Source organism: Numida meleagris, chromosome 8 (assembly GCF_002078875.1).
Source record: "Numida meleagris isolate 19003 breed g44 Domestic line chromosome 8, NumMel1.0, whole genome shotgun sequence".
NCBI lineage: Eukaryota > Metazoa > Chordata > Aves > Galliformes > Numididae > Numida > Numida meleagris.
Window position 1 is genome coordinate 12,066,407 of NC_034416.1, and position 26,928 is coordinate 12,093,334.

At 45.3% G+C, this 26,928-nt stretch overlaps 1 protein-coding gene across 3 annotated transcripts in view; it reads left to right on the forward strand.

The window, feature by feature from the left end:
* Positions 1 to 26,928, forward strand: part of LOC110403438 (vascular endothelial growth factor receptor kdr-like) — a 122,889-nt gene that overhangs the window by 11,527 nt on the left and 84,434 nt on the right. For all 3 annotated transcript variants that reach the window (XM_021406629.1, XM_021406632.1, XM_021406630.1), the window contains exons 2-3: positions 19,718 to 19,814; positions 23,844 to 24,055. In XM_021406629.1, coding sequence (XP_021262304.1) covers positions 19,718 to 19,814; positions 23,844 to 24,055 — 309 coding nt within the window. The remainder of the gene's footprint in view (positions 1 to 19,717; positions 19,815 to 23,843; positions 24,056 to 26,928) is intronic.

Below are 26,928 nucleotides of genomic sequence, written 5' to 3' on the forward strand. Positions count from 1 at the left end.
TCCACTTCCATCATCAGAGAAAAAGCCATTTAAAGGTACAAGGATACTGAGGCATTTAAGGCTGTAATGATTAGGACTGAAACACTGCGCCAGGCATTGCTTGAACAGTCAGAAATGAATCTCTCCCCTGTCTTCCATACAGACTTCTGCAGAACTTGGGTTTGGCTGTTGCTCTGTTGCACGAACATGTTTTGTTCTCATGTACTTTGCATGGGAACAGAGCCAAGCAGATGAAACAGATTAGAGAGTAGGTCAGTCTTTGTTACCTAGCTTCTGTAAACACCTTTGCACAGTCTGGAGTGTGACGCCTGCTTCTGAAATGCTGCCTGTCCCATCCACAAGGTGCGCCCAGGCACACTGCTCCCTGCTTGTGCTTCCCTGCAGTCTGCTTACCTGCTACCTCCAGATGCAGGGTATGGATGCCCCAGGCTTGCAAGGCTGCAGGTTCTCCTAACAGTTTTTTAACATGGTGCTTCCCTCAGCCTCTCGGCCCGTGTATACGTTGTAGAATTCCTCAGAGAAATAATGAAGCACGCATACACATAGATGCAAATGGATGCGGTGTCACTTCAAGTGCAACCATTCTCCAGAAAGCCTCTTGGTTTTCTTTTGAATGTGTCTTCTGGCACAGAGAAATTTGCAAAGCTAATTTTCAGCTCCTGTCTAATGGATTCCCCTGCTGAGTGTCTGTTACAGTTAAAGGATTCCAGATTGAGAGTTTGTTCTCATCTCCCCTGTGCACATCTATGTTGGAGGTAGTTTTTGGAGAGCTGGTTAATGAGCCTGGAGCGTGGCTGAGTGCTTGTGCTGAAATTCAGAAGGAGTTTCCCCTCCTCAAAGGAGGAAGGTAGCCCTCACACCCCTGCAGCCCATTTACATTGAGTGCATTCACCCCAGCAGAAATAGGGTGCTTACAGATATGAGACTGTGCAAGATGTTGGGAGCAAATACTGGATTAATCAAAGTTGAGGAAGCAAAAGGAGAAATCCCTCTTTCCAGGAGTTCACTTATTCTAGAATTTGCATGTTTCTGTGGGGAGGAAGAATGAGCAGCATGCAGCAAAGTTCAGCATACACTGCTGTATGCTCTTTTCTCCTTGCCATGCGTGCTTGCCCCACCAGTCACCCCCGCAGAGCGGGCACTGCACACCAGATACTCACTGGTGTCAGCTCTCTCCAGCTCAGCTCAGAACCGGGAGTCAATTAACTTAGTTCTAATTCCTGCCATCCTGCAGGCTTCCTGTATGATCTTAAGATACTTATCTGTCTTCAGTTTCCAGCAGTATATAATAGTAATTAATTACCAACTTCACAAACATGTAGCGAGGTTAAATCCCTTTGTAAGTGATCACAAAACTAATCTTAGAAATGCGGGCTGCTATGATTGTTATTGTTAGTGTCATTTTGGCACGTACCTTTTTCAGGCATGACTGTTTTCCAAAGAAGTCCTTATCTACCCAAACTTAATGCTGGGTCTTAAGTATCGGTTTCCACAGAGACCTTTTGCATTTTTGAGCACAGGATATAGAACCTTCACCCCAAGAGACTCTTGGAGGGTGAGCACAGCCATGGAGAAAGCAAAAGGTGGTGGGTGCTGGACCCAGGCACTGTCCAGGGATAGGGTTGGAGTCAGGGCTAGGGTCTGGAGAGAGAGATGGCGCAGAGCGCCATTGTGAGTGGGATTGCTCATTCAGCCACTTCTTCAGACATACAAATGGCCAAGAATATGGCACTTCTCGTGTGTAGTTACGCCATCTGAAAAAGATCATACTACTGAAAAAGTAGAAAGTTCATCTTTACACCAAGCTAAATTAGAGTTGCTTAATTTCTTACTGAGTGTTTTATCTTACTTAAAATGAGACAGCATAAATGAGTTTTCATTGGAATGTGCTATCCTGTCATTTTAATTAAGAGGAAAATATATATCTAAAACAAAATACATGGGCATTATCAGTTTTCATGGCTATTAATCTACTTGTCAGTTGGGGCAATCCATTTGTTGTGAACTGTGGTACTAAGAGTATGGTATCTTTGTGCTCAAGAGCAACATATTCCCAAGCTTGTTGTCTTTGGCATGGCCAATATTTTATCTGCCAGAGCCAACATTAATGAAAAATTCCTGAAAAATTCCTCATTTCAACACAGCAACACTCTGATGGGAATAACAATCTCATCTGACCTCGTTCAAAAGCAGATACTGGGCAGGGTACAAAAAAGGGAGGTATTTCTGAACCCCCCTCTCCAAGACTTTGGGAACTTTGTGGTAAGTTTTTGATGTTTGCTCACCTTTATAAATGATATCAACTCTGTCAGGTTGTTTACTGCCCATAGTATTGCATCCAAAATCAGCACTGCTCGAAATAGACATGCATGCAATTTGAAATGCTGGGCTGCTGAAACTGAGAACTGCCTTCTAGTTTTGTTACACAACAGTCTCATCTCTTTGAAACTGTCAAGATGATGCAGATGATGCTGAACATCTATAATGAGAATGTCTCCATGAAATGATTGATAAGAGAAGAGCCAACTGAACTTTTTCTTCAGCTCCTTCACTTGAGCCTTGTGCAGCCAGACCATCCTTCCTAATCCAACAAGGCTTTTTGCCACGGCAGTCCCTGGGCTGTGGGCAAGCCAGAGCTGAGAAATATCTCACTGTGGATGATCTCAATGCAGAAGAGAGGCCATTTTCGAGTAGACCTTGGAGCAAAGCTCAGAGGGGCATACTGGAGTTATTCACCTAGTGTAAGTCACTCCGTGAGTGGAGAAGTGAGTGATTCTGCCAGCAAGTGAGGAGAAACCTATGCATACAGACTCTCCAGTCACTGTCCTACTACTGAAACCTCTGTGTTCTACATACACTGTAAAGACCAGAACAAAGAGGGAAATGGAAGCTCAAGACTTATCACTATTAGGCATCCAAAGTCAGCTTACTACACACACATCCATACCTGACAAAAGGCAAGGCAAGCTGTGTAATTTATTCTCCCCCTGTTGTCTGAGGCTGTGATAGCATCTATGAGCAACACAGTCTGTCATGCCCCAGAGACAGGGGAAAGCCTGGCAGCACACAGATAAGAGCAGGTGCTAATTTGGCGCTGTGGTCCAGCTCACAGACGTGGTGTTGTGTAAGTGCTCTGCTTTCAGCTCTCTCTTGCCCGATCCTCTCCTTCACCGATGCAGACAAGGGCTTTGATGTGCTTGTGCTCTGGGCTGCTACCTTTATTTCTGTCTGAAAGGGGTGGCAAAAGGAGGGACAGCCTTGCCAATCACCGACTTGCCTAAATATTTATCTCTGCTGAAAACAGTTTAGTTTCTGAATTTAGCCCAGGGTTGATTCTGATGAGAGACATCAAACATAATACACATGAATCAGCCACAGAGCATCTGGTGTTGCCTGTGTGCTGGAGGAGTATAAATAAAAGAGCCAGTAAACTCCAGCTGCTGAGTTATTTGTACTGCAACAAGGCTGTCAGCTTTCTAACATCACCACCCAGCGAGCAGCGGGTGCCGCACGTCCCTCGGGGCGGCTGTGGTCCCCCGCTGGCGTGTGTCTTTCTCTTTGCATGGGAGGACTGGACAGGAAAGGAGCAGAAGCACTTTTTTCAAACGGATTTACAAGAGTGCTGTATCCACCAAAAAGAGCGACAGGCCAAGGCAGCAGCGTTGCCAATGCCTGAGACAATTCTCTGATGTGATGATACTATATTTTTGGAAGTATCTGCTATGAATGTTCCTTTCCTGGAAAGATTCCTTCTCCTGCCTGCTTCCCCCGCCTCCCTCAGACTGCTGGTGCCAACATTTCTGTTGTAACTTCCTTGCTCCCAGCCGCTTCCTACCATAGACCTCCCTCCTCTCTCTTGGTGCAGATGCTCTGGGCTCCAATGTTCTGCTGGCCTGGGAGGAGGCAAATGTCGGGGCGAGGCAGCCACCTCTGTGCAGCACCCAGCGAGGGGCTGAGGGTTTGAATATTACAGTGTCCAAAGGAAGAGCCATTCTGATCACTTTATACAAAATCAACACGCAGAGCAGCCGTGGAGAGAAACTCACCACATCGTTTTCCTGACTAGCCCAGAACACCGATTTTTGGTTCTGTTAAAACAGTGGGGGTCAATTTCCTATGGAGGGCAAAGACCAGTGATTCATTTTCCCTATTCTTTATAGTCACTTTTCACCTTGAAGAACAAAAGGGCCTAAAGACAGAACATTTGTTCTTTAGTAATGCCAAAGCCTTTTTAGAAAAAAAATAATAAAATTAATAAACCATCATTAAAATCTGGGCCCATTGCCTTGAACAAAGAAAAGAATACATTTGTGTATACTTAGAGACGGGAAAGAGACTGTGTGCCAAGCCTAGTCACAGATAAAGGAATTCCGGACATTATTCCTTGTGCTCCTAGGGGTTGTGACATAGGATTTCCTTTCAAAGTGGTAAATAGCTCAGCAGTTGTTGTAGGACAGGGTGGGGTGGTCAGTGCTTTCTTTAAAATGGGGAGAGATGAAAGCACACTCTGAGAAGAGAGCCGAACCGAGTGCAATGCATGGGCACAGATCCCCTGTGAATGGAGATGAGGGGTGCAAATTCTCCCAGGGCAGCAGCTCAGAACTTTGTCCTCTTGAGGTCCCCATGGTTTGGAGGTGCTAACAGCTGAACTGGGCTTTGGGAAGAATAGGCCCTGCAGTAGTTCATTAGGTTTAGCTCTTAAGAGGGAGCCAAAATGGCCAGGGCTTTCTCAGCGCCTTGTGGGTTCCTCGCAGACCAGCTCCCAGTGCCCCCTGCCTTTTCTCAGAGCCAGCCTCTGCCTGTGAGCTGTGGATGCTGACTTCTGGTCTTGGCCTATTATGGGAACAGAGTGTGGGGAGGTATAAACCCCAGCCCTGAGCCTCAGTAGGGCCCTCAGTGTGCTCAAATGAGAATCAGTTGGTCAAGGCCTTGGGTAACTGAAAGCACCTTTCTTTCTTTCTTAAGCCAAATCCTGCACAGGACTGGGGTATGCAGTCTTTTCTTTTAAGAAAACAGAAGGGGTAAAGCTGCAGATTTTATCCTACTTGCATTTTAGTTATAAAAATATTCAACTTTGTACGTGGATTACTTTTTCTGTTGGACTTTGTATTAAGGACTCACCAAACTGCACTGATTTTGCAGTATGGGGATGGAATGAGTCACTTGATGAAGAAGAAAAGAACATTCTGAATACAAAATGATTTTTCTTTGACCTCCTGTAGGGTCAGCAAAGACTGCAGAACCTAAATCTCACTGTTCAAGCAGGGCTTAATGAGAAGGAGAGAGATGTTTTGTGTGTTATTATTCTCCAAATCCTCAGGATCCAGGTTTTCTACACTGAATGCTCACTTAAGGAAGCATCAGTGGAACACAGAAGTTAGCAAATAGAAGGTTCCTACGCAAGACTCCTCCTTGCCTTCTTCTATTTTGTTGCTAGGTATCTGAATTACAACCATAAGCCTTCTGCCATATGACTACACACTTGCAAATTTCCATTTAAACCAGAGTGAGAGCTCACATCAAAAGAGGGAGGCACATGATAGCGGGCTTGTAGATTCATGGGAAGTAGGAAAGTCTAAGGGGTTGAACTGCTGTTGCCAGTGCAAGAGTCAGTCTGGATCTACTGCAAGTGATTGTGCTCCACCACTGGATAAGAGAGGCTGAAGTCAGAGCTGCATGCAGTCCCCACTGCCACTGACTGGCTTAAGGGGATCCATGTCCATATGTGACACATGGAAGGTACTAAACAAGTTCAAAACTGGACTTCAGAGGAAAACTAGCAAGTTTTCCTTCTTTCTCTCTGACACCTCCTTAACATCCCATGTTCTCTGAAAACTAGGGAAAAGAGAAAGTCCCTTTGTTCATTGCAAAAATAAAGTAATTGATCCTCTAAAATAATTGCACGATCGGCTAAGGAACAACAAAGACAGCTAAATGAGTCATACGTAGAATTACTCACACATACACATTTTAAAGCAGTAAACAGGTTATGCTTAGCATTGTTAACTTGCCAGCAGGCCGGGCCGTACAGTCTGTGTTGCTGCTGATGTATATTTGAGATCAGAAGAAAATCAGTTCATGTACAGCAGAAAAAGCAATCTGAATCTGGCCTTAGGATTGCACCCAAACATTAGCATTTCTCTGATGTGGCCAGGGGGTTGTATGGCAGGCACACATCAGGAGAGTACCATTATACTTGCATGAGCTGGATCATGTTTTCCGAGCCATGTTACAGATTACTGAATCATGCTTTTTTGATATCCTTGTGCAATCACATCAAATCTCTTAAGATGAACTTTATTTTCATGGCCAAAATCCAAAGAAACATAACTTGTTGAAAAACAAACAAACAGAAACCTTTTAGAAGGACATTTAAAAAGCTAAACAGATCTAGTACTTGTTTTAGGGATTTGTAATTTTAAAATAGCTCAATTAAATAAAGAATGCCAAAAACTTGTTTGCTGTCCTTCCCAGTGGTGCTGTGAGCACTTAAGAGTTTCTGTCTCCTAGCAGTGGAAACTGCCCCTTAATTACCAGGCTGTTGCCCACTGTCACAGTCTCTTTATTTTGGACTGCAAGATGGTGTCAGCATGGGCAGCCAGTACATGTCAACCAGTGTATGTCCCACTGGACAGATGTTCTTATCGACACAGCAGCTCCTGTGAATGAGGTTTGCAGGACTGGTTCTTGGCATATGGTTACTTTTACTCTCGAGTGACTTAATTTTTTTATTTTTTTTTTATATTCCCAAAGCTTCTTCCATCCCGTGACCTTGCACTAAAGCCCAAATGAAATGCCTCACAATCTTCCAAAATACTGTCTTTACTCTTATGGCTCCTGTGTGAACCACTGCTATGCAGTTAATGCTCTGCAGTTGTTTCTACCCTAAGACCTTTTAGCCAAGGGTTTACAACTTGGCATCTGAGGTCTCAGCCTGAATATTCTTTGTTTTTGTACTCTCCCTAAGAGTCTGTTTTAAATTGATATAAACATTTCAATATCTTAAGAGTGTAACAAAATGGTCAGCTTCCCTTTCCAGCTGGAAAACAAGCATGTTTCTCAGAATGAAAGTACTGCATGTTGTTGGCTAGACTAGTGGCTTGGTCATGCAAATCCAGGCATCTGCATGAATTTATTACAAGTTCAGAAAAAATACAAATAAAAAACACCATTACTTGACTGTGCAATACGTGCTGTGTGTGGATTTGGAATGGGAAGGAACCTTATTGTCTATGTGCGTTTCCATTATTCCTTCATCTCCAGCCTTGGGACACCTCCCTACCTGAATCCAAGTGGTGACATTTTTTTTCTTCATGACATTGTATTCACTTCCATTCAGTGCTCACTTAGCTTTCATGATTCCCTTTTCTCTTAGTCGTTTTCGTACAGTTCTGTATGTCTAATCAGGGCTTCCTCTACTCTACAAGAACAGGCAGGAGAGAGTTCCAAAAACGAGGAGCTGCTTTCTTCATGTAATTGCTCTTAATCAACAAATATTTGTTGGTTTTGTTAACTATCCAGCACAAGAACTAATTTTATTCTCCAAAGGGCAACTGCACGATTTGTCTATAGGAACTGCAATAAACTCTTGGGCTGAAAAGATGACATTTTTAGGAAAAGAAAACAGTGGTGGACTTATTTCTGCTCTAAAAACAGAACCAGTTTGGAGTTTTATAACAAAACAGATTTACATTAGAAAAGCAAAATTTGGTGGCAAAATTTGGTGTAGAAAGTGTCTGGGCTAGATGCGGGAGGGGTTTTCCAGCCAGGCTGGTGCTTCTGGTCACAGCCCAGCCACGCCGTGGCCCTGTCCATGAGCTGCATGTGTAGGAGGCAGGAGACACCATGTTCCTTGGTGGAATCAAGCCTTTGAATCTGTGTCTCCCACTACCAGGGGCTGCCCTAAATATCTGGCTATTTTTAGATGAGTCTTTTTCTGTTGCTGCTTTTCATAATAAAAAAAAAAGAAAAGAAAAAAAACCTTTGAAGGATTTTTGTTTTATCCCTATGAACAACAGGAATTAAAATAAATAAATAGATCTTAAATATTTAGACATGAAGAGAGAAGAATTTCCTGCCCAGCTTTTGCTGAATGGCATAGGTGGCTTTAATGCAAACCGGGTCTGCTCCCGGGTACCCAGCAATGTTTTCTTTTCCTCACAGTGGCTGTGGTGAGGCACCTCTGAAAGCAGGATCCTGCAAAGCAAACCTAAGGTTGCTGTGCAGTCGTCTCCCTTGTGCCATAGCTCCTTCTGAGCTGCTGCACCCAGCCAACCTGTCCCAGAGCGAGCTGCAGAGCGGAGGGACTGAGCAGCAGGGACATAGCCAGCACCAGGGCAGCAAGGTGGAGTCCTTGAGGTGTGTGACCCTTACGAAGCCCCTTAAAGAAAAGCAAAAATCAGGGTCTGGCATTAAAAAAGCAGGCTTGTTTCTGGGCATCCCACCCCGTGGATCCGCACCGGCTGCCTCTCCCCGGGCCGCAGCTCCCCCCGGCCTTCACAGGGCAAGTGAGCCGATCTGGAAAGCTACGGCGGACAGAAGAAGGGATCTTTGTCAACAGGCAGCCATGCTATGCAGACTTGGTAAATATGTGCAGTGCTAATTCGAAGCAGATCCCTGCATTGCCACAAGCAGAATTCCTCCAAAGGCTGCCATCAAAAACATTATGTCACAGCTGTGGAGAAGCCCAGCAAACAGGGGAGAAGCTGGGGTCACGTCAGGGGAGCGGTGCGGTGGCGGCTGCAGGGAAGTGAAGCCCCGATCCACGGCCTGATGGAGTTTGTCATTAAGAAGGATTTCAGAAATGCTTTGCAGCCAATTCCCTGGGCCTGATTGGTACTTTCCAGCTTAATGCAAACCAGTGGGGAAACAAGCTTCCAGACCTAGTTAGGCCAAACTGCACAGGGAGGTTGCAGGCGAGAGATAACGTAACATTGCCCGGGGCTGTAGAACTGTAACTGGGACTGCGAGCCTTTGTAAGCACATTGCTAGGTTCTTTCTCCCCATCTCAAGCAAACAGCTTTTATCTCATCTCCCAAAATAGCAACCTCCCACCCTTCAAAACAAACAAACAAAAAAAGAAAATGTCTTGAGACAGGCACACAAAGCCGACAGAAGCGGAACGCAGAGCTGATAGAAAACAGATTCCAGCGTAAAGTCCAAAGTTGGTCTCAGCCCATTTCTTCTTAATGGGTAATGCTAAGAAACTGAGAAAACAGAGCAATTACCTGCCAAGCAGATTGTACCGTCACTTAGCATTTGCACTTCACTGACACATGTGAGCCTGGTGAGTCGATGGATTCTGTTGCGGTTCAGTGCTGTGCGTCAGTTGGGTTGATCTTGGGAGGCTCTGGCTCATTTAATTCTGGATTTATAGCTCAAGGAAAACTGATAAGGCAACACTAACTGGGTGTGTGCTTCTGTTCTGCTTCACTGTGGCCATCCACCTTCCCCATTCTGATTGCAGCTCCTTCTCTCTTGCAATCTCCCTGCGCCCTGCTCCTTCTGCAGGTCAGTGATTCATCACACAGGAGGACACAGATGTTCTGTACCAGGAAGTGTTCCCACAAAAACTGATGTTTTTCCTAGAAAAGAGGGCTGGGTGATGGAGAGGAGGAATTTACCACCCCACAAGTGTTTGAGAATACTTATTACCCTATTCCCACCGGGGTTTGTGGGATGCTGCATGCATGACCCACTGGCATCCAGGGAGCAGGGCTCACTGCCACATTCACATTGGCAAGGCTTCAAGCTGGAAGCCTTGGGGCAAGTGGCCCGAGACAAGAGGCAGGCTCTGAACAACTAATCCAGGAACACTGGGTGGCAGTAAGCAGACAGTTTGCTTTATGGCAACATTGGGATTTAGCCATGGATAATGGTCAGAGGTTGTTTAGCAAACCATCCTCTTGTCATTCAGCAGATCCTCATCCAAGCTTCTCTCTCAGCTCTTGCATTTCTTAGAAAACAGCTGTTGTCCCCTTCTGAGGTTTGGTTTATGGACAGTTGAGCCCAAAGCCAAAAATGCCTCCTCTGCCTTTCAGTCTCAGCAGTGATGAGGTAGCACGAAAGCAATTTGTTAAGGGAAGAAACCTGCTCTGTTCTCAGCAGCACAGAGTGGCCCTAATACTGCCCTAAATGTGGCAGCTAAAGCACTCAGAGATTGTTCCATGTAGGTCACCAGCAAATGTTTTCTGAAGGACATCTCCTAGCACTTTATCTCCTCTAATTTTAAATATTGCTAAAGATAGGGCTGGCATCATTGCTTCCTTTGGGAGATGAATTGCACAGGTTGATGTAACTCAACCTTCGGAAGATTTTCTTTTCTGTCCCAGACTCTTACTAGTTTCAACAGTAAAAGCAGATAAACAGCTGCCCTTGGTATGAGATCTCCCATGATTCCAATCCTTCCTTTTAAGCCTTCCGATTTACCAAAGTTTAATTACTGTAGCATCTAAAGGCCCCATTACAGTGTGCAAGAAAGCAGTATCAAATCTATGGAGGCGGCTCCTGGTCTTCAGGTTTAGACAATGTGGCAAATAATCATATTCGAAAAATAACAAATTATGGTTTAAACCACACGGAAGTTTTGCTTGAGATATGCAAACTGTTCTCAACGATGTTGAGACAAAGTTAGCTAAATAATCATCCCTGACACCTGAGATTGGTTTAAGATACAAAGCTGAGATTTAAATGCAAATATCTAGTATCCTAACTGTTCCCTTCTGTAGATTCGGACTATTGGTCCTTGACTGAGCATCAAGGGAAAATGATACTCTAAAATATTAACTTGTAATGAGTAAGTAAACCCAGGCTTTCTTGAAAACAAACATCTCTGCAGCACTGAAATATTCTGTCTTCACTGGAGATGAGCCACCAGCGTAGATGTAGGGACAAGTTTCCTTATGTATTGGCTGATGGCAGATGTAGAAGCTGATGGCAAAGACCTTACAACGCATTCAAAGAAACAAAGTTTTTGCTAAACTGGAGTTTGACGTAACTTGTCTTCCTTTCCAGCCATTTTAATGTCTCTCTAGGGTATCTATCTTACACTTTTCCAGACTCTTTCACTTAGGATTTTATTGTCAAAGGAATAGACTGACTTACAGTACAATATTTTAATTTACTCAGTAGTTTGAAATACTGTTGCATGTTAATAGATGTATAGCTCTAGCAGTATGCTTTGGTGCTTGTATGACCAGATACCAGAACAGATCTTTAACGTGTGTGAAACCAGCATAACTTTACTGACTTCTTGCAAAAAAAAAAATCATCACTGCTGGTCTCTGATGTTAGCAACTTTTATGGGAACCTAAGGGAAATCCCTCCTTAGTATTCTATGTTGCCTGCCTGGAGCCTGACCTCTACTGGTAGTCGGGATGAATCATGAGCTGGTGCACATATGGGTTATTTACTCCCTTCTAAACATGGAACTAAAGGCAGCTTACTGCCTTCAGAGAAATAAACCACCCTGCATTCTCCCTGCCTGATGCCTTGCAGACTGACCTGCATGCAGCCGTAGCATTGCCGTGGTGCACCACGTCCCCCTGCAGGAAGTGCTGCCATAGTACAGGAAGCTCTGTATGTCTCCTCCCACCAGGTAGGGGTGTGCAATAATGGTGCGATTAATGAGTAAAAAAAATACGTATGACCATATCATATCCACACATAAATTACTGGCTGTTTTTTGATCTGATGGTTATTGGCAATGCAATAGAAAAATATGAGAAAGTTATAAAATTGTATAGCAGAGAAGACTTTCTATCAATGCTCTAAATTTTAACGAAGTCCATTCTCTTTAATAAAATATCTTGCTTCGAGGACTTTACTCTTATCTTGAATATAGGCAGCACCTTTACTAGAGATTAAAAGTCTGGTATGAGTGTAAAAACTGGGTAGGGACAAGAGAGAAATCCCTGCTTGCATCAGTAGAGATTTACTACTTGGTTTTTCATTAGAGGTCCTAGCCCAAATCAAGATAGATTTAAATAGTGACTGATTCTTTCTGCACACACAAGCAGGTTGGGGAATAGTTCTTGGAATGGAGTCAGCACAACAACTGCTTTCATTATTTGCAGCTGTGCAAAACAAGTAAGTTTGAAAGAAATATAGAGGTGCCAGATTCAATCCCATTGATGTGTGAGTGAACGCAATGATTAGTGCTACGCTGTGTGACACACATGAAGTCTGTGAATTACCGCTGTTGACTTTTCAGCCTCACATGTCACCTTTGATAAATGAGCTAATCTGCTGATACCTACTCAAAATAATAAAGTAATTTAATTAAAAGTGTTTTAAAATGTTCCTTCTACAACAAGTGAACTTTCTAAGTAACTACTCACTGCATACAAATTACCCTCTCTAGAGCAATTCTGACTAGATTGAGGGGAATTGAGTGTAGAGTTTTGACAAGCTGGAGTCATAACTTGATCCACGCTTTCCTGTCTGTAGCTATGAAGAAGTGTTGGGCTGATATGCAATAAAAATGATTTGTCCATCCATACACAGATACGCTCCCAGGAGCTCGCCTGCAGTAGAAGTTCTGAGCTGACACAGTGACACAGGGAATGTGGAGACAGATTGGGACAGTCTTCTGCTTTCTTATTTTCCTACCCAGTGGTCTGGAGAAAGGAGAAATCTTGGCCAGAATCACTTCCAGAGAAATGCTAACTTGTATCTGAAGAGAGAGTAGCAGCTTGAGTCCGCTGGGGGAAGGCGAAGGGCAGGCAGAAGGTGAGCGTGGTGGCTGCTGCCCATGCTGGCTCCTCCTGCAGCACCCTGCAGGATGTGCCGCCTCCTCAGGATGGACATGTCAGGGAAGAATGAAAGCTATGTCTGTAGCTCCAATGAGGTAATGCTATCTGGGAATCATTGGGAACACTTGCATCTGCAATGCTAAAGCATTTCTCAGGAGACCATGTTGTGGGGAAAGGCAAAGACCTCATACCTCACATATTTTGTTATTTTTTTCCTGAAGTCTTTAGCGCATAGCATGGTCTCTGTTGTGTGAGTGTGGCTCTCTCCCACCAGGTCTGCATATTTGCTAACCATGGAGACGTGCCAGGTCTTCTCTTTCCCAGAGGAATTGTCATAATTTAGATCATGAAATAACAACATTCCCAGCCTTTTCTCCATCAACACGAGATTACTGCATTTCCTAAATACTTTAAATTGTGCTTGAGTGCATGGCAGATGATTGCAGATGTTGCCACCTCCTTTCCCAGATCTCATGTTTATTTTAGGGCTGTAGATCCAAGTTCTGGGTTTGTCATACAATTACAAAGATAGGACATGCCCCCCCCATAACTCAGCATAAGCCCAGGGCAGTGATATCTCTGTCATTCTTTGGGACTCCACACTCTGCAGAATCAGAGGGAGAACAACGGCTCTGATTAATGAGCTGCTGCCACCAAAGACCAAACAATTTTAACCTGGAGTTGCTTTCTGTGGCCTCTTTCCATAAATCTGCAACTGATATGGCGATCCATATCACGGAAAGCCAAGCACATGGCACTGCAAGCTCAGGGAGTTGCCTTTGAGCAGGTGTAGCAGAACTCAAAAGGCTATGTTTTGATTACTGATATACAGACTCAGGTTCCTGTTAATTAACACGGTGGTTTCTAACCGTCAGCACACAAAGCAATCAGGTGGCCTTGCTGAAGCGTTTCCGCTGATTACAGAAGGAAACCAGAGTGACCCTGTGCCACTTCATCAGGAAATGCTTATGCATCCAGTTGTGAGGAAAAGTTGTGGGAACAAATCCCAAGAGAAGGGCCAATGCCTTATCTTATCTTCAAACACTTACTCTAATTTGTGGTTGTTCTTACTGTGCTGGGGTAGATGTCTCCTCCACTCGAGACAAATGATCGAGTTCTCTATTGTTGTCATTAGGACACTTACACGCACCATCCTGCCCCTGCTGGAGCCACACAAAGCTTCCATCTGTGGCAGGCATAGGAGAATGGCTGGGAGCTGCTCCCCTTACTCATCAGCCAGCCAAACAAGTGCTAGGTCCTCTGCCTTGGGCAGTCGACAAAAACATGACGGTTGCTGCGTTGTGGGTTAACATTAGCATGGAAATATTCTGAAAGAATCTTAACAATCTCCTGATGAGCTACTGGTGGCCAGTTTCATTGGGATCAACTTCTTCACCTTCTGTAGGAATGGAAGCTCTGAGTGTTGTACAGGTTGCTAGTTTTGTGCCCGCACAGAGTATTTATGCTGCCAGACTACTCGGGGGGATTCCTGTCTGAGGATACCGAGCCTTTTCCCTCTGTATGGGCCCAGTACCTGCCTGGTGGCTCGACAGCATCCACTACCTGAAAATGGAGAGGTTTCTTCCTGGCTTACAGCCAGATTCGAGAGTGTCCCTTCTTCTTTGCTGGGAAAGTCAGTGCCACCAGTAACACTTAATTTACAAAATTTTGCATTTAGAACAGAGGATATTTCACTGATGTGAATGCATGAGTCTAGCAGAATCAAAAATTGTATGTCCTTCTCCCACCCAAAGTCACAACAGAAGGTGAGAGAGATGGGTCTTCTTAGTCATTTGCTACTGCCTTTTTTAAGCCTTTGAAGTAATAAAAAATTACTCAGTAATAATAAGTGAATGCTCGTTCTGGATGAAGACCTAATAAACACACCAAATATTGCAAATGATACCATAATGCTAGCAGTACTGTCCTTTCTTCTCTTCTCATAGGGAATGACCTTCAGATAAGTCTGAAAATGATTACAAACCATTGGTTTGAAAACACACAGCGCTTCACTGAATCCTTGAACTTTCTAATTCTAGTGAGAATTGGATTTCCTTGGGGATATACTCATGAAAATACAAAACTGGCACCTGCCCACTTTCCAGATGTGCTCACACTGCGATGAGGCACCCTGGCACCTCAGAGGAAAGCACACCATCTCTCCTTTGTGTCACTCAGTGCTGCAGACACAAGGCTGCTTGGGGAGACTGAGCTATCATCAGTTCTTCCCTGGCAGGTGGCTCATCATCCATGTTATTGACGACTGCCTTATTTTTGGTGAGCAGGGCCATGCACGCTGTTCTTGCAGCCCCCAGTGACCCCACAGAGCACTTTCAGAGCACAGACAATGCTCCTGATGTAGGCTGCAACTTTCAGAAACGCTCCCAGATAAGCATGGCTTACAGAAGCGTTCCCATCCTATTGCCAGCAACGAACAAAGCTTTTTAAATACTGTGTATATATGTCTTTCCTTTGCCTACCAAAATCAGCTCTGAAGCTGTGACTTCCAGTCCTTCCTAATGGGACCTGATGTGTCCTAGGGCCCAGATCTGTGCACAAGAGTGACTTTACACACATGAATAGTCCCCAGAGTTCAGTCATGTGCAAAAAACTATTTGTGTGCCCAAGTCCTCGTGGGCCCTGGTCTAACCTGCTTCACTTAGCTGTCAGCACAGCGGGCTGCGCTTTGCCTGGCAATCATTTTTTTGTCATCTGATGCAGAGGTTAGGTGCTCTTTGATTCTGTTCTTTCAGTTTTCCCCTCCTCTGTGCACCACAGTGCCCAAAAGGGGTATGTGGATTTCTTAATCAGATATTATATCGACGTTAGCTGTCACTGTGCGTGATACCTAGATACACTCAATCTCACAAGCATTTGTGAATGCTCTTTTTGGCATAGCTACTGGGTAGTTACAGGGCCTAAAGGACGCTCAAAGGAAGATTGTTACAATAAGATGCAGAGATTAAAAATAGTTTTTATCCGTGCTCACCGATGGCCCTAGCATGAACAATCAGGCATTTGCTTAGTGTGGGAGGGATGTCCCTCAGCCAAGTGGGATCGAGGGAGACATCTGACAGAGGTGAAGGAGGTCACACGTTGTCCTCCGCCTGGGGATCCTCCCAGGCTTCATGTTGGCTGGGCTACAAAATCAGATTGTCCCAAGAAAAACAGTTTCCAATATACTTGTCTTCCCTGGACAATGTATCAGTCAACCTTTCACATCTCCCTCCCAGGGATCTGTGTAGTTCTGCTGCGTTTGGGATTTTCTGCTCTTGTCAAGAGCAGAATGTTAAACTGGCAGTAGGAACAAACTCTTAGAAACAGAAGTTGTGAGTGAGACCCTGGGTGGAGGGTCTGCCCAGGCTCAGGGCTCTTCCTAGGTGATGCTCTATGCTTGCCTTGTTTTAACCAGCCTGCTTTGGCAACCAGGAGCTGAGAGCAGGAGCCTAACATCAGAGCTACACATCACTGCCCACGAAGAACCTACCTGTCCCTTGGTTTAAAGAGATGTTGGGCAAAGATCTATGTATAGCTTTGCAATATGCAATAGTCTCATTCCTAATTTCACAGCATTATCACTCTAGCATCATATCCCAAACCACACCAGAAGGTCTAAGGAAGGATGCTGCACAGTGGCAGCTTCACAAAGAGAATGGCAGGGACAGCCACAGTACTGGTGCTTTTGTAGGAAACGTAGAGCTAGCTGTGAAAACGTTTGGTTTTTGAGAAGACAGATAATGATTAAAGCCATAAAACGCAAATGAAATGCAGTAAAATGGTGAACATTCATGGAGCGTACTAAGAAGGAAAGGCACTGTATCCAAGCCCCAGCTTTGCCTGCAGAATTGAAATCCAGCTCTGAAGGGAGCAGAAGAGGCTGAACATTTTGTGAAGCCTCACCCTGCCAGCTCCAGCTTTTCGGCGTGCTCACCTAGTGCGACACAACCTCTTCCCGCACTACTTGCTTAGTTTTGCCCTGCAGTGTTTTTCTTGCAGTCCACTCAGCTTTGGCTCAGGCATGCCAGTAACGGGCACACGCTGTGTTTATAAAAGCCCTCTGTCACCTGGCAGCAGCGACCCAGTGTGTGTGTGGCAGAGGAATTTCTCCTCCTGTCCTCCATGGGGTAGAAACGCACTGAAATTACACTTTGCTTATTCTTTTCTTCAGCTCCTGAAGCCAAAATAAACTTTAGGAAAGAAGTAGCTCAGATGTATAAACAGAATAACTGAAAAATACTTTTCCTTCTTTCATCAAAAACAGTCTCGAGCTATAAGAGCCCAAGGACTGCGTTAAGCTCCCATCACAACAGCAGCTCAGGTCCCGTGGCTGCTGCCCTAGTGCCCTCCAGCACTTGTGGAGCGAGAGGCAGAAGCCAGGTCTGTTCAAAGGCCAGCTTGAGACGCCAGCTGAACCCCCATAAGCCCTAAGAACAATTGATGGCACAAGAGGAACCAAATAAAGGATTAGTCAGAACCCCAGGATTTTCTAAGTCGGAGCAAACCTGGCTGAAGTCATCACAGTGTGAACAGCCCAGAGTGGATCAGGATAGTAGTTGTGTACTGGAAAAGCTACACAGGACTAGAAGAACCCTCAGCAAGCTAACTCAGTAACACTTGCCAAACATTTTCAAAGCTACATTGGCCGTTTTTTGGATCATCTGTGCATAATTCATACTGAACTTCATCCCATGCTCCATGCAAACAGGGTGCTTCCAGAATACAGTGGGGACTCAGGTTCAGGTGCAATGGTGTACTTGCCAGAGTGGACTCCTCCTGCGTAGTTTGCCTTTTTTTAATTTCGTCCTGTTGCTTCTTTGCTAATTGTGATGCTACACCTTACATGGGTCATCCTAAAGGTGTTTAGGAACAGCTGTACTTCTTAAACAACCAGGGAACAGCAGAGCTGGGACCCTGTGACTGTCCAGCATTCACTGCATCACATGTAACGGCAGTTTGTAGGTAGGGCCATGCTGCACGCAGCTGCACTGGGGAGAGGTTTTCTTGGTCAGACTCCAAGTTATTCCTATTCTTTTATTCTTATTATTTCTTATGTTCTTACTCTTTCTTATACTCTTATTCTTCAATTTATTCCTTATTATGCAAAGGACATTAGAGAGAGAGCTACAGTGTCATCAGTTATGTAAAACTGGGAATGGAGAGGTCTCTGCAATGGCCAGGGCTGATGTGAAGCCTCAGCTGAAGGTCTGTAGGAAGGCTCAGTGTGCCCTCGAAGGGAGATGAGCGACATGTGGGCTGGGCAGGCTGCCTTTGGGAAGGCTTCTCTGGGACCATGTGATGAGCTGACCTCCACTGAGCCTCTGATGGGAGTCTGAGTGGCTCCTGGAAGAAGCCAGGCTCTCCAAAGTGGGAGTGATTCAGTTTCCATGCTGAGAGAATATACCAAGCTAAGAGCATTTTACTTGAACCCAGCAAAGAGGAGATGAGAGGAGATGGGAGGTGGGAGGGAAGAAAATCACTGTTTCATCCAGTTGAAAAGTTAAACCCTTATGTTTCTTTTTTGTTAGATATGTTATCTTCACTATTCTGCTGAGTATAATGCCTCTGTTATAAGCCCAGCTATAGATTTCTGGCTTATCAAGTTCAAGGCAAAGGAGAAGATGTAGATTTGAACAACAGGAGGGGAAAGAAAACATAAGGCTTTAATGTCAGAGCTTTGGAAATTGAGATACTTATCTAAGCCTGTTTTCTCCTCTCCTTGATTATGTTACTTTGAATTTGGACAAGGAAACCAGCCTGGCCAGCCTCACTTCTGCTTCTTCTCAGTTTCACTTTCTGAAAACGATATCGCCCTAGATGTACACTCAGATAGGGGTCTCATTTAGGGCAGTTTCACATTCAGCACTCTGCAGCCAGCTGTCAGGAGCACGGTGGCTGTGGATTCAGCTCTGGAGCAGCAGCACAGCTCCCCTGCACAGCTCCCCTGCACAGCTCAGCTGCTGACGCTGCCATGGGTCCAGGCTCATGAGCTGTCCCCCTTCAGACAGACATCTGCAAGGGGCTGGGCATATCCCATCACATTTAGTGCTTGTATCTGTAAGTCTGTCACCATGCGCTAACTGTATTCACATGCTGTTTGGAAACTGCTTTTACATGAGCCATTCTGAGTACTCATTAATGCATGTGGGAGCAAAGATGTGTTTTGCTAGGTACTTCTTTTTGCTCTCATCCCCCTGCTGCAGAGCCTGTGTAAGGGTGGCTGTTCTGAAGGCCTTCCCTGTGCCAGGAGATGATGATGATGATGAGAGCAGCCTTTATCACTACTGTCAATAAAGACAGACCATTGTCATTTGAGACCTCACAAACCTCATGACACTGGCACTGGTGATGGTGGCTCAGACACTTCTGCAGATTTGCCTTACAGAGTATACAGCCCTGACAGCCTCAAAGGAAGCAGCTTGCCATTCAGTTTGAATGCAATATTTGTGAACGTTGCTTTGGAAAACAGTAGGCTTTTGATTTGCATTTAATACAGCAGATGCTTCACAGTTGCAAATCAAAGAGTTGCTCCCCAGAATTATTGTTTTCTCTTATTAACTGAAAAGTAATGTATGACCTCGTACATCAGATTGTTTCCCAGACTGATTCTTTTCAGTTCCGTATTTGTGTAAAATTCTTTGATATTAATATGTTGTCCTAAAACTGTAATAATCCAGTAACACAGCCAACTCCAAATAAAAGCAGGAAGACTATGAGCAGAAATGCAGGTGCTCGATGTTAGAAAAGAAAGAGGTGAATAAGGGGAAGAAAAACAAATGGAGGGGATCTCAGTGGGCACCATGCAACTCCACGCTCAACTGAATTGCATCAGTATAAATTAAAGCCCTGTGTGGGCCCCCAAATTAGGAACTATTTACAAAACAAAAGGCTTTCCTCGGCTGTATTGTGCATGTTCTAACCCTAGTGAATAGCCTGCCTAACGATGATTTCTTCTTTATTTGGGTCAGGTCTTGCTGAGGACGAATTTTTTGAGAAACCAGTGCTGAGCATTGCAAAAGACCACATTGTCATCTTACCAGGAGAAGTCCTAAAAATAAAATGCAGGTAAGGATTGCTCCAGCAGTGCTGGATCCCCTCGGCTGTACTGATTACCTTGCACAGCACAGCTTCTGCGCAGGGGGGAGCAAAGATTGCTGGACAGCCATGATCTGCAACTGGCGATGCTTTCCCTCGGGTGCATTTCAGGAGAACTTGGGCTGAAACAAAGCAGAGAGGAAAGTCTCTGGTCAGCATTCAGCCCGCTTCATTCCTTTCATCATAAAGGGACCAAAGCAAAGCCCTGAGTCAGCACACAGGAAAGCTTATGGAAGGGGATGTGCATTCTTAAGGACACGGCTGGAAACCCTTGCCTGAAGAGGTGCAGCTTCAGTTCCTCTGCAGCTAAAATCACTCTTTAACCCCTTGTCCATCAGTAAATGGCTATATATATATATATAGTTATACATATGTATAAAGACAAAAATGTGTATATAAGCTTAAACTTCCTAACCTCAAATACTGCCTAGCCTAGAAGATGACAATTAAATAAACAGCAGTCAGTATGTGTACATTCAAAGACCTGACCTGCTTGAATATATATTCTTCAAGTCAAAGATAACCAAGACTCATAAAAACCAGACCGCAGATCATGAATTCTGGCAGCAATTCAATTCTTGACACAATATGTAAAAAGTAGCCGTGCAAGAAACAAGCAGGATGTCAGTGGTGACTTGTGTGGAAGTGGGGAACAGAGCTTTGTCACAGCCGGTGGGCACGCAGCCGAGCAATCAGTGGGAAGAGTCCGAGCTCCTCCTGCTACGTCAGGACACAGATTAACTTGCAGAGCCACACAGAGGGTCTCTGATTGGGCTATGCATAAGTATTTCACTTGTTCTGAATGTGATTTAAATGCCAAACTGCTGTGAGAAGTTGTTTTTCAGTTCCTTCAGCAAGCATTGTAGCAGAGAAGGATGAAGGTAATCCAAACTATCACAAGTTCTTTCACATGTACTCACACTTTTTACACCTTGCAAAGTCCCCTTGAGTGTAGCCAGTCCACTGTTGGCTTCTTGCAACCACAGTTACTGACAGCAGTGAGAAAGAACAGTGGGAAGGTGAATCGCAGCTGTAGGTTACACTGATAAATACATCCCTTCTGACTTTTTCCTAGCCTTACTAATTCAGTGTTTATAGTGAAGGGTAAATTGACTCATACTGTGTAAATTTGTGATGTTTTCTGGAGTGTAAGGCATTTTTCTTCCAAATACCTCCAGCTAGCTGTGTGGCTTATGAGGTCAAAACAACCTTACAAAGGTATTTTTAGCTTAGCAAGCAGCAAGCATCATGGCAATAAAGTCTAAAGTCCTTTAAAATTTCGACGCAGTGCTTCATAAAACATGATGCATGGACATGAGTTGTATGCTGCTCCAGGCCAACAGAATCAGTGCTTCTCAGCAGTTTTGATCAGTAGGAACACCCCATTTTCTCATATCACCAGATGAACAAAGAGATGAAGAAATTATCAGCGCTTCAGTAGCACTCGCTGTGATCTGAAATTGCTTTACGGATGCCAAGCAATAAACCCACCTGAGAGATGGGGAAATGCTGTCCCCAAAGGGAGCTCTGAAGTCCTGCTTCCAAAGAGTTCAGAGCTCAGCACAAGGAATCAGTACAGGCAGGTAGCTGCTGCAGACTCCATTCATTTGAGATTCTTGGCCAGGGTTTCCTGATTTTTGGCAGCCTGGCCAAAGCTGCAGCTATTGCTGTGATTCTCTCTGCCAAATACATGAAAATACCGAGGCAGTGGTCAAAGTCTTCATCTTCCACCTGTATAAAATGAGCAGGTGGAAGAAGTGGGCCCGTGTGAGGAAGCACAGAGTTGGGAACCCCCTGATTTGCTCTGCAGAGTCGCTGCCATAGATAGCAGGTTTGGCGATGTCTGTGTCCGTGTCCAAAGAAGAGCAACAAAGCGGTGAAGGGTCTGGAACATAAGGCTCACGAGGAGTGCCTGAGAGAACTGAGGTTGTTTAGTCTAGGGAAGAGGAGGCTCAGGTGAGACCGTACCACTCTCTACAAATACCTGAAAGGAGGTTGTGGCGAGGTGAGGGTTGTCTCTTCTCCAGGTAACTGTGATAGGATGAGAAGCAATGGCCTCAAGGTGCGCCAGGGGAGATTCAGGTTGTATATTAGGAAAAAAATTATTCTCAGAAAGAGTCTTTAGACACTGGAACAGGCTGCTCAGGGAGGTGGTGGAGTCACTGTACCTGGAGGTGTTCAGTAAGGGTAGATGTGGCACTGAGGGACATGGTTAGTAGGCATGGTAATGATGGGTCAGTGGTTGGACTAGATGATCTTAGTGGTCTGTTCTGACCTTAATGATTCTATGAAGTGCCATTGTTCATGTTCAGGGCCAGGAGCCCCATTTCTTGACAGAAGTGGCTGTTACATCATTAGTGACGTTTGTAGGGCTGGGAAAGAGCACTGGATAGGGACGTCCCTGTAAGAAGGTATTTCCGTGCTCAGAAGGACAGGAAGCTGGTGTGACGGGTGAGGCGGGGTTGCCCAAGCCCACGGTGCATCCAAGAAGCTGGGTGAGGCTGCTCACCAGGAAGAACATCCACACTCTTCCCGGGGCTCTCACTCTTCTACGTGCTGGGAATAACCTCCAGACCTCGGCCCTGTGTCCTCACCGTCTCAGGAAGGCGACAGAAGGACGGTCAGAATCGGAGCCAAGAGGATGTTTGTTTGAGTGTCACCGGACTTGCTGGCAAGCGCGTTCCCTTGCTGCACCAATTGCACCACTGCAAAGCCACTGGCACAGAAGGGGTTCAGAGTTCTTAGCTACTGGAAATTTGACACACAGCACACTTGCTGGATACTCAAAGGACAAGCATCTTTATGGAGCAGACGTGTCTAGACCGGATTTCTTCCTGGCGACACTCAGCTGGGAAAATCCAGGGGTTCTTGCTCCTTCCTCAGCTCTGCAAATGCCATTGGGTCAATGGAAGTTCACCAGAGTAGAAAGGGTGAGTGAGCTCCTGTTTGCTGGAACAGCATGGCCTCTCTGTAGGCACGAGAGCAAAGAACTGCCTCGTCTTGTGTGAACCCAATCCCCCTCCTCCCCAGGGATTCACAGACCACCACTCCTGCCCCACCAGTTTCTACACTGACCAGCAGAAAATAATCTGCTACAAGAAGACCACAATGCTCTTTGCATGAGCACATGGAGCCTGTACTAGGCTTCCTTGGAGCCCACAAAGTGCATCCCAATCAGGACGGAGCTGCAGGAGCTGCTATGGTGTGCCTAATGCATTTACCACAACACAACCAGCAGAACAGGGCCCGTGGCTGACCTGGAACACTGGGAGATCTCTCTGAGTCCCACAACAGGTGATAAAGTGGCCTTGCTTTTTGTCAGTGAACTACACAAAATTGCATTTGACATTAGCTGTGATCATAACTAAGACACGAATGGGTGACACAGTGTGTCTATCTGCCCTGCTGGTTTTATGTGCCAAGTGCTGTGATGGGGTGAATAGAAAAAGATGCGTATTGAGCAGATATTCTAAGATCAGTAATCGGATTAGTTCCAGACCCTTCACAAAACCAAGATCGAGTCACTGCTGATTAAACAAGAAAGGTGATGAGAAGTTACATAAATGTTCTCTCTCCATGCAGCCTTACAGTTAAAGGAAAGTATAAGTTAATTTAGCAGATAAATATGCAAAGTCCTCAACTTGAAAGAAACATATAATTTTATCTGGTGCTTTCAAATGTTTGAAGTGGCTTAAACATAGCAGTAGAAAAACAAACTCGAGTTCAGGATGTCTGTTAAAATGAAAGCTAAGCTTTCCTCCAGGAGTTAGCTTGCCACAGTTGCTACAATTTGTGGAATTTCCCCTGCTCTGTTGCATGATTGTGGTGTGAGCCCCCTTAATTTCTTACGGCTGCTACTACAAGCACCCCGCAGCCTTTATCATTCATTTCCAAATGAGAGGAGAGGGAACATTAGGAACACCAGCAGCCGTTGGTCGGAAGGAAGCCCACGTTCTGCCTGAGCCATGACCCGCTGTAACCATGGTGTGCTGTTGGCAGGGGAGCACGGCCGGTGAGCTGGCTGCTGCGGGAGGCGCAGAGGGAAGACCCCCGAGTGCACATCAGCAGCTGCCGCAACAGCAGCGGGCAGAGCTGCAGCATGCTGCTCCTCAGGAACGTCACGGCCAGCGACACCGGCTACCTCACCTGCGTTCACGAGGACGCCCCATCTAGCGAGGACCTCATGGCCAAGATTTATGTGTTTGTTAAAGGTAAGAACTTCCCTTTGTTTTGGTTTTATGCCTTTTTGGTAACATAAGATCAGTGCTACAAGAAGCAATCCAGTTCTGATGCTTGCACAAATCCCACCTGCCCTGACCCAGCACGCAGGGCTTTGGCACTCTGCAGAGGCCGGGATACACCTGGGTTTTCAGGCCAGATGAATTCAAAGGAACACAGGTACAAGAACCAGAAATTAGCTCTCTCATTCAATTCCAGCACTTGAAGACGAGATTGTCCTGCCTATTTTTCTATTCCAAATAAGTGAACACTGGTTTCTTTAAACCTCTTTTCCTTCCTTTACCTTTTAAGACCTTTTAAGGCTGTTGCTACCACGGTGCTTTTCCTGAGATTCACCTTCAGTACCCAAGTCCTCTTCCTCCCCAGGCATGAAACTCCCTGACAACAGTCTCTGCAGTTCCTGCCTCTCCTACACAGTTGTGTACCGCTTTGTCCTTCCCATCTGTGGGACATACTTAGCAAAGCTGGATGACTGCATTATCCATATTTTATTGTGGGTTTGTTTGTTTTTTTTCCTGTGAAAAATGGCCTATTGCTCATATTTGTTCTCTTTGAGCTGCCTTTTCTCTATGTGTCAGAATCACTGTGTTCACATCTAATAACAAATGGAAACAAACTTCAGAGACTACTCCTCTGAAATAAAGTGAATATAACACTGAACAACCATTTCAATAATATGCACTTTTGTTGAAAGAATATTCCCAGAAAATGTTGATGTATTTTTCCAATCCATTTGACAACTGTGTTACTAAACTACGGAATCATCTTGGGTCTTCCAAGCTGAGATTGTGAGTAGTCAGACAAAGGAGCTGACATTTTGTGTCTTGGTTAGGGGATCATGTGAGATCCATTGGTGCTGAATAGGGTTACTATGCAGTTCTCTACTCAAGAAAATGAGTGAATTTAATTTTTCCAGTAACTGGTAAAATGTGATTCTTTGAATCCTCTTACTAAATTAAATGCTAGAGATGTAATGGGTTTGGCTGATGTTATTCTAATAGCTCAGTAAACTGTCTGCTTACAGAAAACACTGGTGTATTGGCTGGGCAGCTCTGACATGGTGTTAACCATGGTGAAACCATCACGGGTGTGTTGTTCATCACAGGGGGACTGTGGTCTGCCCACATGACTAAATTCAACTTCGGAAGTACTGGGTCAACACACCTGTGTGATGTTTGTGGACAAGATTTTCCAATCTCTTTATGTCTGTTGAAAATAGTCCCTTTCTGCCCTCATCCTGCTTTCCCAGCAAGTCTTCCTCTTATCGGAAAGTAGCTTTTTGGTGTTACTTGTTAGTTCCTGTAGTCACTTTTTTTCTCCCTTTCTATTTCCTTTCTCTTTTTTTTCCTTGTTTCTCTAAGCCCTGGTTTCTTTATCCACCCCAGTTCTTGTGCTGAGCTGTTTCCTTTTCTCATTACACACCGCTCAGATGCCCTACATCCAAGATTGTTAACCCAACTCAATGCCTACATGTCAGGAAACAGTGCATTGAAAACTCAGTTCTCTATCCTGATTCAGTGCCCTGGCTGGCTACCCAGGATTCCATTACTCTATGGTGAGAGCACGTGCAGGAAATCTTATGGATCTTTTGGGACTGCCTGAGTATTTGTCTTAAGAAAATATCTCAAGTTATGAAGTATTTGCTGGTGATGCACTTGGAACAGTGTTAATCTAAAAAAAAAAAAATCACAGGATGTCCTCTTGCTAGCCTGAGAGTGCTGTGCCAAGGTTCCCCTTAAAAACAGCACTGGAGGGCGGTTTGCTCTAAATCACCCTCAAAGATTCTCCCCTCTCAGATGAGATTTAGTATATTTTAAACGTTGCTAAAGGAAGCATACAGAAAGTGAGGCAGTCTGCATTGTGCATGGGTGAGCCTGCAAGAATGGCATGTCAGCAGATGCCCTGTGCCGTGTCCCACCAACACAGCTCCACCACAGCACTGCAGCCCATGAGCCGGCAACTGCCTGCTGGGCTCTGGCCTGCCAGCCCGCAGGAGATGCTCGTCCCTGGGGAATTGAAGCTGTACCTCAGCATGGATGCAGGGGGTGCTTCTCTTCCCCTGTAGTTCCTGTGTGTGTTTGCTGAATGCCAGCAGGCCATTCTGGGGATGAGAAAGCTGTTTGCCAGCAAGAAATCTATGAAGTGTGGGGCTAAGCAAGGCAGTCACAACTTACCCATGATTTCCTTCAATATTTAAACATGCCTTGTTAAGGAACTTCGCCACGCAGTGTCTGGGCATCCCTAAGAAACCCATCCGTTGTCTCCAAGTGAAGGAACTCACAGTTCCCGTGGAGCGCCAGACAAAGCAGAAGCCCCAGAGCTGTCTCGGGTTGTTTTGTGGAGGAGCACGGCTCAGCAGGCTGTTTGCAGCACCGAGCCAGGTGGGGTGAGAAAATGCGGAGCCGGGCCCTGAAGGCTGGAGATTCCTCTGAGGTTATAAGCCAGCATTGCCAAAAAAGGAAGGAATGGTATTTTTTCCCTTCATTCCTGGCCTGCTGCTTGACACCAAAATGAGAACATGATTGTATCGGAAGCCCAGCTTATTGGCTATTATTTCCTGTGCTTGCTTCTGTTTTTACAGCCTCCCTGGTGGAGCTTCTAAGCTCTGCCAGAATCTGGCATGCAGCAGCTCTCCCCGGTGCACTCAGGCTGTGACCCTCGCACACCAGGCAGCCCACGGGGACCGAGGGCAGCGGTCAGCGCTGCGCTTCAGCTGCACTGCCAGTCTGCAGGGAGGGAGTGCTCAGGACTTCAATCCTGAATCATTGTTCTCAAGGCCTTTTCTGCTTCCCGCTGCAGCTGCAAGTCCCAAGGATTGTAATTACAAACCAGACAACCCCCTTCT